Raw genomic sequence first — 12,116 nt, 5'->3', positions numbered from 1 at the left:
GCAGAAAGCAATATGCCGAAGCAGTGTCCATACGGAACTTGCAAGTCCGACAATCAATATCCAAGAAGTTTGGAGGGTGGTGTCCCTATTTCACATACAGTCTATTGTTTCCTTGTGTATTTATTACACAAGGAAGCTTGCTTGGTGCCGACTGTCCAGTGTGTTTGATTTCACAGTTCTTTAGGAGAGGACTAGGAGATTTCTTCATTGGCTGCATGTTCATCACAGAGTTCAGCACCCCGTTCATCTCCATTGGAAAGATTCTCATTCAGGTAAACCACAAGGAAATCACCAGTATTATTTCCACTAAATGGCACTGAAACCATCTATCTTGCTCTTAGCAGAATCGGTTTCATATAAGACTGGCCCAAATTGTAAAAGCTGATCAACCAAAGCTTGATTTATAGGAAGATGTAATCTGTAAACATAGGACACTGCACAGCCATAATAATTGCAGAGGTGCTACTGCAATGCAATGTGGGTAACCTGGTGGTGCTAGCTCCACAGATCTACTGGTTTATCCTGCTGCTGAGGAAAGCTTCTACCTGAGACAGAGACAGGCTGAGGTCAGACTGAATAGTCCCTCCATTTCCAGAAATATTTTGAGAATGTGGCTTTAATATTTTAAGAATTAAGTCTAAATTTAGTTAATAGTCTGTATTGTCAGAACAAAGCATGTTTTTAGATTTAATAAAGTTACATAAATTGTACATTTCAGTTGTTTCAGAGTAAACACTCTTTCCCACTTTCAAACATAAAATACTGACAAAATGTTTTACACTCACTCTGCTCAAAAAATAACGTTAAAGTCAGTGTTATTGTCAGTTATTGAAAAATCCCAGTTTGCACTTTGTGTTTTTACCATTTAAAACAAATGGGTTAATATGTCCAAAATAGCATGAAAGGGTTAAAATTATTGAAGAACTACGTAGAAATGTAATAATTATGATCAGGAATGAAATTGGTCAAAATATTTAATGCTGTGAAAGTGAAAAGATTTTCATAGCACCTTTTTAGGAATTTTTAGGGTAAAACATCTTTTTCTGACAGGGTTAAACATATTTTGTATTTAAAATATTGGAACCTTAATACTTTTTGTAATGAAAACAAGAAAGCAATTGCTGGAAACACTTGCATTTATTCGCTCAGATTCCAAACCATCACACGGCTCTGTGTCATTTCAGTAGTTGAGTGAACTGTTTGTGACAACTCAACTTTTGTCCTTGATCATCAGCTAATGATCAGAATCTTGACCACCAGTCTTCAGCACAATAAATGAGTGCATATTCAAGCTGCTGATTATACAAGCTGAGTGATCTTTTGCTGCAGTACATCCTTCATTTCCTGGTTGTTTAAGTTGTCTGTGATGGTGGAGAAGAACAGGCGGGTGTTGTCGCTCTCCAGAACGCTGCAGCTGTCTGGGAAAGCAGCTATGATGGCCTCATAATAACTCAGGACCTCTAGACTGCACAGGAACAGAGGCTCACTCTGGCCTCCTGGCATCATCACCTGGGAGAGACCAATTTTACAGATTAAACTTAAACCCAAATTAAACTTTTTGACATAGTTTAAATGGATTGAGAGTCGTGGCCCATTCCACTATGACAGCTTTTCTTACCTGGATGTGCTGAACGTGGCAGTAGAGCTGACTGAGAACAAAAAGAACTTCCTGGCTTGGAGCTGCCTCCACCTCCTCCTCCATATGTGACTCTTTTGATTTCTGAGGAGCGTTTCCTGCATCTTTGTGCATTTTAGGCGCTTTGATTGTAGTGAGAATGGGATTTAAATGTCCAGACACTGGTGGTTTTGGAGACAGTGAAACAGAGACAATTTCAGTGCCTGGTGAAGGAAGAGGCAGCTTAGCTTTTAGGAACTTTATCATCTCCCTCACAGCGTGGGCGTACAACCTGCAGACATGGGCCCAGCCATCAGCTGACAGCCAGTGAGAGCAGCTGGAGCCACAGAGCAGCTGAAACACTCGAAGCAGGAGAACTGACAGACGAAGCTCACATGAAAACCTTCTCAGGTCCAGGAGAGGCAGATAGTCCACATATTCCAAAGAGAAGGGGACGTTCAGGCGACCGGAGGTGATCAGCTCCCTCAGGGCTCTAAGAAGTCTGGTCCATTGGGATACAGAGCACCAGGGAAGGGTCTGAGTCAGCACCACCAGCAGGCCTTTGCTGAACATGCTGACATGGTCAAGCCTGCATTGGTCAAGAGAGAGGCCGGACAGCATGATGGACTGCAGGGAGTCTGACACAGAGCAGCACTCCATCCAGGCTAAAAGACCTGTGCCCTGGCCATACTGAGGCAGATCCAAGCATGACCACTCCTACAGACACACGGAAACAAGTGTTTCATTGTGGGCTTTGGACAATTAACACTGAACAGAGAACAGAGACCCTCACTGAGCAAGACCCTACCAAATGTGAAAGGTTGTGTAAAATAGCTAAACTATAATATATGCCATTTATATATATTTATTTATACTACATCCATCGGTTCACTTCTGTACACTTTATTTGCACGCAGATACTCCTCCACTAAGGTCATGTGGTCATGTGTATTCTGCTGAAAATCACAGCAGCTATGGCTAAACAAAGCACAGCTGCAACTAACATGTTCGTTATCAACTTATCATCTTTTGTCAATTAATTTGGTTAAAAAAACTCAAAGTCCACTAACAGTCCAAGATCCAAATATAGTATATTGATACATGTCATGCATAGTAACCTCAAGCCAAAAATTATGACATCACTGTGACTTCATCAGGTTATTTGTCAGACACAGCAGTCACTATAAATCATTTTCATAAGGTGAGTAATACTAACCACAACTGATGTGGAAAATAGGAGGTGTAGCTCTTTACTTCATCATAAAAGACAAGTATGTTGAGTTTACACCAACAGCAGGATTCCTACCTGTTCAGGTAGCTCACACACTGCCAGCAGGGAAGATGGCACCTCATTTTTAAAGTGTTGCCCCCACACAGGCTTCAGGTGGAACCGAACAGTCCAGTCCAATTCATCCATCTTATTGTAGAGCCAAAATAAAGATCTAGACCAGCTGCTGGGGGCCACCGCCACCTCTGCACCTACGACTTGCCCCAGAGTAGTCAGCACAGACACCAGCAGCTCCTTGATGTCCATGGAGTGGAGGTGGGTGGGACTCTCTGGGTGTTGCTCCCAACATCTTGCAGAGACAAGATAGATTTATGGTGAAGTCAAAGTCAGGTTAGAGCAATACCTTTTCTGTGTGAAAGTCAATAAGGGTCAACAGTTAAAGAAAAAACATTGATATAGTAGTAAATGTTAAGTACAGTCACCACACACACCTGAGAGTCTGGTTGTAAAGCTGTGCCAAAACATAGAGGAGGGGGAAAGGAGAACAGTCTAATACCCAGTGAGGAGAACGAACAGGTTGCTGGACATCCACAGACAAAGCAGAGTGGAGAAGCTGCAAACTCAGCTCTGCCTCGACATTGGAGTGACCTGGAGAAATATGATAGAGTGATTAAGCAACAAAAAGCAAATGAGATATGGTAAAGCTACTTCAGGCAGAATACGATTCTACTATGTCAATGATGAAGATGCTGATAATGATTAACACGGTGGCCAAAGCAGCATACAAATCAATTTAAATCTACCATTGACCTTTAATCTACAGGTATGACAGACACTTTATCTAAGGCGCTTTGGCTCAGGTAGTAGAGTAAGTGTATCTAACCATGGACATCGGTGCACGATTGGTGGGTGAGTGAAGGGCGGAAAAAGAAATAGTGCCTTGTCATCTCACAAGTTCTGCAGTAAAATTGACTCCATTTACTGAAGTGAAAACTGATCATCTCAGGTGTTGAAACTGCCCCCTGTTATAAAGAACTCAATGGTTGGAGATGAGTGATCTAAAAAAATGTGGGTGAAGTCATGTGCTGTTTTGGCATGAACAACGTGCCGTGGGATACTCACCCAATGCTGAGAGATTAGGCAGAATGAAGGTGTTCACAACCTCCTGAGGTGTCAGACAGCTTTGTCTCTTTCCCTCTTCCTCATATACAACGTCTGGCAACATCAGCAGACCCAGAAACTTGAGGAATTGTTCTTTTTCACTGACTGACAGGGATTTGTTCCCAACCGTCTCCTGTAAACACTTGCAGAGCAGACTGCTACCTCTCTCTGTACTCCTCATAGTTTCTTTACTATGTTTTCTATCTTTTCCTCCTCTCTGACTTAGGAGTCCAGGCAGCTCCTGGAGGATCTTTGCAATGAGAGTAAAAGCTCCCTTGTTGAAAACAGCGGAATGGCAGCAGGACCTCAAAGTTGCCTCTGGGTTCTGAAAGGCCACTCTTCCTACTAAAGAGACTGCTGTAGTCAGGTTTCCCTGTGATACTGCTTCTGATGCTCTACCCCCTCCTTGGATGATGCAGTTGAAGGCCATGTTGAGCTCCTTTTCAAATCCATCAGTCACAGCAGGGGGGACAGAGCACCCAAAGAACCCCCTGCTGGATAATCTCAACATGGCAGCCAGTGCTTTGTTCTTGTCTTCTATTGAAAGTGAAGAGAAAATATCTGCGATAATTTTCATTAGTTTCCTGGACTGGCTAACATTGGAGTTCTCCTTGTGTAGTTTATTCATGAGGGTAGAAGATAGACTGATGAGTGTGCTGTGCTGCCGAAAAGCTGTTGGGTTCTTCTCTAGGCACTCCATCCAGAGTTCATCAAATTGTGCCCAAGACGTCTCACTGGCAAATAATTTAACAAAGTTCTCATAGTCTTCCAGGCGATGACTGATGATGGTGCTGGTGACCTGCAAGTGTGCTTCAGGACTGCTGTCTGTGGCAGGGAGAGCCAGTGACTTGAGCAAACCTCTGAGTGCATTCTTCTCAGCTACAGCCACAGCTTCATCTTTATCTTTATCTAGAGATGTCAGGACTCTCTGGACACTTTGCTCAAGCTGGAGTGCAGAAGGAATAGAGCTGTCATGGACAAAACCCCTCTCTTGCCAAATCTGTGCAAGTTCTGTTATAACTCTTAAGGCTTCACTCAGCTTGATCCTGTTGGGTTTAAACCGTGATGGTGAATTTGTAGCATGCAACTCTCTTTGAAACTTCTGAATAAGTTCAGGGCTTAGTTTCTCATTTTTTCTGGTGCTGATGAAGTTACACATGATGTGTAGCTTCTCTTTAGCTGGAAGTGCAACTTCTTCGTCTATTAGGAAAGATGTGTAAATCGCATCAAGGGAAATGGATAGGGCCTTGAAGAAAACTTCTACTGAGGATAAGTGACTTGTCATATTTTTAAGTGCATAGAGGAGAATGTGCAGAACATCTGTGTTTGCCTGTGATGAAAATAAATCTGGTGAGTCCAGTTTTAATCTCTTGGAAGCCTGAGGGGATATACTGGAGGATTTCAAAGAGAGATGAGCAAACCGGTTAGCAAACATCATCTCTGTGCTTTCTTTTTCTCTTTCAGTAGGTTCAGCTTGGCCTTTCCACAATTCCCACCACACCTCTAGAAAGAAACTGACATCGTCCTCCTTCGTGGGATCGCGCATAATGTGTCCTGTCAGCCTTTCCAGTTCTGCACAGATCTGAGGCTGAGGAAGATGTAACAGAAAACTGGAAAAAATATGTGCAGCTGTTGTTGATTTCACCAGTTCCAACAAGACAACATAGTTCACTTTAGGGAGGCTGTTCAGGAGGGAGAAGAAAGGGATCTCCCTCCATGCCTCCTCAACATCCTCTTCAGCCTCTGTGCACAACAACTTCAACCACACAGCACAAACAATCCTCTTCTTCCAGGTCAAAGCTTCCAGGTTGGGTTCATCCTGTCCACAGATCTGCCAGACTGCCTGCAGGATGGGGTATCCCACATGGCTCCAGTCAGCTTTCTGTATTGAGGACAGGGATGAGGGGTAACAGAGTTTGTCTGCCTGGAGGAAAGCACCTTGAAGAACTGCTGAATCTGAGAGAACAAGAGAGAAAGGCATATTGTTGGGCATTGGACAACAGTTCGAAAAGCACTGTGAACTTTCTTGTTTCAACAATCTTCTGACAAGAAGATGTTATTTAACATGCAGTTCTTCATCTTTTTTGTTATGTTTTATTTAAATAACAAAAAAGCTATTTAATTATTCTTAGAACAAAAGTAAGAATGTACAAATTCCACATCGTTAACCAACTTCCCCAAACAGAAGATGTTCACTTTATGACAGCATCACATTAAAATACTGAAAAATGAGGATGTTTTGTATCATTGTGGAAAAATGAGTAACTACTTAATTCGGTTAAAAAATAAATTTCCTAACATATACAAATAAAAAGCAGGAAAGCCTACTCTGCAAACTAACTGTAAATTTTTTATGTGAAAAACAAAGAATCGTTTAATACTGTGTCACTAAAGGGGGTCAGTCAGGTCAGAGCAGCGCAGCAGTTTCTCTGCCCAATCGGGGGAAGAATAATCCACAAATCCAATGTGAGTTACTATGGTTAAAGTGCAGGTGACACTGTACCTATGTAATTCTGAACTTTTTCAGCTTTTTACTTTAGTCAGAAAAGACAAAAATGAGAAAAAACACCACTTTATCCATCCAAATCCCAAGCCGCACGAGTCGCACATATAGACACACACACAAACTAGGGATGCAACAGTACTCGGTAAAATATTGAACCGTTCAGTCCACTATGCACAGGACAATACACCCTTATGGACTTAAGTGGGTATTGCAATTAATTTTGCGCTGATGCCTTACAGGCCACTGTGTGTGCCTGTCCAGGCAGGTGAAAAGCCCTCCCTGCGAGACGCGAGTTAATGTCCAATCACTGTTGTGCCTCCACCCCCTGTCAGTCACACTGTTGTAACTGGAGGCGGGTTCAAAGTTCAGCTCGCACACGCAAGCAGAAAAAAGAAAACAAAGAGGCATGGCTAGCATTACGAGGAGCTGAGGGCAGTGGTGGACTAGCCATCGGGAGCACCAGGACATTTCCCGGTGGCTTGGCGGCTTAACTGGCCCGCTTGGCGATTGCCAATGTCGGTGGGCCGTCTAGTAGGGGCTGTTCTCTGGTCTAGACGGCTGGGCTAATGAGTCTAACAGCGGAGTAATGTTCCGTTAGATAGACTGATTTACATTGCAGCGCGCATTGAGAGGGCAGCGTTCGTGTGCTGCGACTAATGGTGCGTTCAATTGTACACGAATGTGTACATTTGACTTCCGAGTCAGAATTTTAATTTTACCATTTGAAAGTTGTGTTTAGTAACTGTTGACTTTAAAGAAAATTGTTATATTATTCAGTACACCAGTGATACTGGTATGCTTACAGTTTTTGCCGAGAAGCAAAATAAAGAACATTTTGGGAGAAAATAAATTCTCTTTACGTATTGCTGGGCTGTATGACCAAAAGTTTATATCACAGTATTTTTCAAAATTATATAGGTTTCACAGTATTTTTTTTCCAAGCACAACTGGGTGTTAATCTTATTTTCTCATCTAATGGGATCCAGTATTTTAATCATCTCCCTGAAGCTGTCTTTCTCAGTACTAAACAAGGATTTCCACCGGGGACGTAATGGCTGCGTCGCGGCCACCATAGCTAATAGCTGTCACTGTAGTCAATGTGAGTGCATCCATCGGGCGTGCCACGTAACGTTTCAGCAGCGGCTCTTGCTATCTTTACGTTGCACTTCTATTTTTGACGGAGCCATTGCTGAACCGCGTCAAGCTCAACAGAGCAGATTGCACCAGCACAGGAAATCCGACACAGAGCCAACAAAATAAACTTCCGCCCCGTTTCAAAATAGAACTACAAAAATAGCTGCAAGTAGCGATGGGGGGCTTAGCAGCATAGCAAGGCTCAGGAAGGCATCATGAGTCCATACACCAAGTTTGGCATTGATAGATCAATGCATCACAGAGATATGGCCTCACTTCTTTTAAGAGGCTTGGTCTGAAGATTCTGTGTCAAGTCCTGTAGAAATCAGACAATCTGGGTGACCTGAAATGCTTTTTGAAGGATTTTGATGAAGCTCAAAATGGCGGAAAATCCAATATGGCGCATATGACATCACAGGGTATCTCATTTGTGAAAATTGGACCAACGCGTCCAATGGCGGAAAATCTAGTTATGCGGACATTGACGTTGGACTCGTCATGATCCAGAGATTCCAACGGTACAGCATTTGTGATATTTGGACCAACGAGTCCAAAGTTATGTAGCTGAATGCACTTCAAACTTTGATGTGTTGGTGGCGCTAGAGAGTTCACTTTTTGGGCACGAAATTTCTTGACTTTGCTAATGGCACTGTCCTGAATACGTGTCCAATTTCAAAACTTTTTACTATTGCGTTCTAGGGGCTGCCATAGACTTCAACTGCAGAAGAAAGTAGAAGAATAATAGGAAAAGCACAATGGGTGCCATGGGGTGCTTAGCTGCTTGGCCCCAATTAGACAAATATAGAAACTGACTAACACACTTATGATAGAAGCAGAAAAGTAGAGGATACATGGTCAGACCAACAGGTTCTTCCACATCGGAGAAGCAAATTAAGCTGTTTGTTGTTTCCTTTATACACACATTTTATCGCGAGATCTCGTGGTCTCACGTACGTTCCGGATTATCGCGGGATCTAGCGTGAATATGCTGCAGTACGCACCCGGTGGGGATTGACGCCAGGCAGAGGATGGAGCAAAACCGTGGCGCAGCCGTTACGTCCTCAGTGGAAATCCCCAGTAAGTGGTACGATGTCTTTGGTTATGGGAATGGTGATGGTGTTTGTAATGTCATTCCAACATTTTTCTTTTCTTTTCTCCCACAGTGCCAACTTTACGTGGAGGACGCAGATCGTAGTTTCATGCATTTTTGATATTCCAGGACATGCTTGTGGCTGAGGTGGTGAAGCAAATTGCTTGTGTTGCCTCCTACGACTACAATTTTAGCCCGACAACATCTGCAGAATATTTGTCATGAATATGTTTGATCAATGTTTTCTAGATAAAGCTGCAACAATCTCTGTTACTAAAGTTCAAATATTAATTTAACGTCCGTCTGCCACAATATGTACAGCTCAGAGAATTTTTGGCAATGCATTATGGGATATGGGTTAGTGACCATCGGATGCTCAAAAATCCCTAAACATTCGGACACCACTACAAAAGGGCGTGGTCACTATATAGTGGTTTGGGAGTGATTTCGGACACAGCCTAAGACAGGCCATAACTACCATAGAGGACACCGAGGTCGTGTCCTTGGTATTTATTCATTTATTTTTTTGCCTAAATTGTGGCGATTCTATATTTGAAGAGCCAAGAGGAGCGTGACTGTTTAATGAAACAGTGGCTCAGTTGGGCATTTAAGCTCTGTCATCAAACACATGCACTGTCGCTATGGTAACTACCACACACAAGTCGGACTTTGATGTTACTGCTACCGTTAGTGAGTCAGTCAGTCACGCCAGTCACTGGAAGAGAAGCACATCAAGCTAAGAATGTAGGTGGAGAGCAGTTTAAGTGGTAGAGGACTGTGAGAAAAAAATGCATTTTAATGTGGAGATATTTTTATTGCAGCCCAGCGTACTACTCGGATAGCAAGGAAACATGAATCCAAGTTTAACATTGTTTAACTCCGTCAGTACCGGTCGTCAATCAATTTCCACCGGTTGAGTCAACAATCTTTTGCGATTGAAATGTCAGCGACGTCTTCGATTGAAAATGAAACGTTTATTCGGTGTTGATTTCTCAATGTTGGATGCTGAACCTGTTATATATTTCTGCCAGATGCCGGAGCACAACGCAGCAACACTGCACAGAATAGATTGTGCGGGACAGGAAGTCGTGCGCAGAAACAAAATAAAACACACCGGTTAATTTTCAAAATAATAATAATAATAATGAATAATTTTCTGTGCTAACTTGCCCTTACTTCATGAGTCACCATAATGGTCCTTCAAAAAGCCTCAGAATGCCCCATTTTTACCTCAAATTTCAAAAGCTCCATTTTTTAACCCTTAGGGATTTTTTAAGATTTCTGACACATCTGAAAACATGATGTTGAAATGACGTATTGTTTTAATTTCTATCAGTTTAGTATTTGACTGTTTATAGATTCAAGAGTTTTATTTGTCACATACATAATCATACATAGTACAATGTGCAGTGAAATTTTCTTTTTACCTGCTACCAAGAATTAAGGATGAGAATTTAAATATGAATACGTCGAACAAAAAAAACCATGGCACAATAATTCCACACAAAATAAGAAAATAAGAAAAATGCTTCAGTAAAAAAAGTGTTGAGTGTAGGGTATTAAAATATACGTGTAAAAATGTACAATATTAACAATATTATTGACGTTAGCATCAAGGTGCAGGTGAGAGAGATAGTCCAGTTTTTTTATATTCTTTACAAAAGGGAAAACAGGATAGGGATGAAAAGGCTGAGCAAAACCAAGCTCATCTTTGGGCCAAGTAGCAAGAAGAGGAGCAGTGAAGAGAGAGATAGAGGGAGAGCAGGTACTATAAAAGGAAGAGACTATGCCAGACCTGTATACGTTTTAAAAGTCAGATGTATAATGTATGATAATTAAGTATTGTGTAAGATTATAATAGAAATGTGTTCAAAAGCTGGTTTTCCTTAACAAGAGTGAACAAATTAGGCACTATCATCAATATGATAGTGTAATACGTCTTGGGATACGTCTATTTTAAATACTGAAGGAAATATGAAGAATTTGTACATATTATCCCTTTTTTTTGGTCCAGGACAGTTCATTCCTTTTTATTCCTAATCCATGACTTGATGAAATTCATTCTCCAGTTTCACATTGTAACTCATTTGCAAATCATTTAGGATGAGGGTGATGTTCTCTGATAACAAACAAAACAAATAAACCTAAAAGTCATTATGTTGTTTTTGTTCCTTTAAGATCTGAAAATGGCCAGATTTAAATAAGGAATTAAAAAAAAATTCTAGGGGAGCGAGCCCCTGAACCCGCCCAGTTCTGACTCATGACTTCAGTATTTTTTGGGCCCTGCGTACGGCCCTGAGCCTAAGCATAAGACAATGAAGAACATGTGCGGAACAGACGCGGTTTGCTGTTCACACGTCAAAGCACGCGCGAGTGACACGTTCAGTTGATAGTTGCGCGCGCGCGCGCACACACACACACACACACACACAGTATGATGTTCTCGAAAAGTGCCGTCTTATCCCCCACCAAAAGTATTGGAGAAACTACACTGCAAGTTAAAGTAAATAAAAAGGGAAAAATAGACAACTGGTACAATAGCAGCATTTTCACAACTTCCTCCTGGACAATAACTTTTGATTAAAGAACAGTTGTTTAAACTGATACTCTTGACTCATCATGATCTTCAACATGAAAACACACTTTAGCTTTATTGTAAGAAAATCCAATAATAATGGATAAGTTGAACAGTTTTACTAGAATCAGATTTGAGTTTAATGTAACGTAATAACGCCAAAATAAACGTACAGAGAATAAAAGTGTCTCCATTACCTTTGTTCAGAATCAGTGTCATGGCTGCTGAGCGTACGTAAATGCAGGTAAGCTAAGTAGTTCGCTAATTTCAGTCGAGTCAACTTCGTAAACGGCCCAGGCCTGTTTGGAACGAGTATATTTAGTCGAATACAGAAGCTTTCCTGTTTTTCACCGTAGAAAGCTCTTCCTCCAGCAAACAAGATCGACCCGCGTCTCTCATGTGATCACAATTTTTCACAGCGACGCCACAGGATAGCTTCAGTACTGCAAGCTTTGGTGACGTCATCCAAAGAGTCAGGGCTCATCTGTGTCTCTCTGACTTACACAGTGTGCTTTCCCTTCCTCATGCTGCCTAAAGCAACCAGGTTTCACCATAGCAAGCCAGGATCTCATATGTCAAAGTATCTTCAGCTTATCTCTGTACTTTAGTTGTTTCATTATAGATTTCATGTTAGGCAACAAGCATGTCTCTCAGCAGGCAGTAGCTCCATTGGCACCCATCAAAATGGTCTAGTAGTTTATTATTAATCAATAACACATTTGCATCGTTTTAAAATATTTTACAACATATCATCATGATATTGTCCCTGATCGTCACGTGATGCCAGTCCCGCCCGCGCAAAGCAGG

The 12,116-nt window shown here is 41.8% G+C and overlaps 1 protein-coding gene across 1 annotated transcript; it reads right to left on the bottom strand.

Annotated features, from left to right (window-relative positions):
- Positions 1–1,118: 1,118 nt before the first annotated feature.
- gemin4 (gem (nuclear organelle) associated protein 4) lies at positions 1,119–11,667 on the bottom strand. The gene is made up of 6 exons (XM_072393082.1): positions 11,507–11,667; positions 3,966–5,960; positions 3,335–3,491; positions 2,922–3,192; positions 1,619–2,332; positions 1,119–1,509 (listed from the first exon to the last, which is right to left on the bottom strand). Exons 1-6 carry the CDS (start codon positions 11,526–11,528, stop codon positions 1,300–1,302), a joined length of 3,369 nt encoding a protein of 1,122 aa, XP_072249183.1. The 5' UTR covers positions 11,529–11,667; the 3' UTR covers positions 1,119–1,299.
- Between the last annotated feature and the right edge of the window lie 449 nt (positions 11,668–12,116).

The sequence above is a fragment of the Leuresthes tenuis genome, unplaced genomic scaffold (genome assembly GCF_036924035.1).
Source record: "Leuresthes tenuis unplaced genomic scaffold, fLeuTen1.0.hap1 SCAF_9, whole genome shotgun sequence".
Classification (NCBI taxonomy): domain Eukaryota; kingdom Metazoa; phylum Chordata; class Actinopteri; order Atheriniformes; family Atherinopsidae; genus Leuresthes; species Leuresthes tenuis.
The sequence above is the reverse complement of the archived record's forward strand: the minus strand, read 5'-3'. Positions and strand labels throughout refer to the sequence as shown.

Excerpts from the sequence above, each read along its gene's own strand:
- gemin4 (XM_072393082.1), bottom strand. The coding sequence starts at position 11,528 with ATGACACTGATTCTGAACAAAG. Across the intron at positions 5,961-11,506 it reads GACACTGATTCTGAACAAAG|ATTCAGCAGTTCTTCAAGGT; the intron begins GTAATGGAGACA and ends TTGTTCTCTCAG. Across the intron at positions 3,193-3,334 it reads CTTTACAACCAGACTCTCAG|ATGTTGGGAGCAACACCCAG; the intron begins GTGTGTGTGGTG and ends TGTCTCTGCAAG.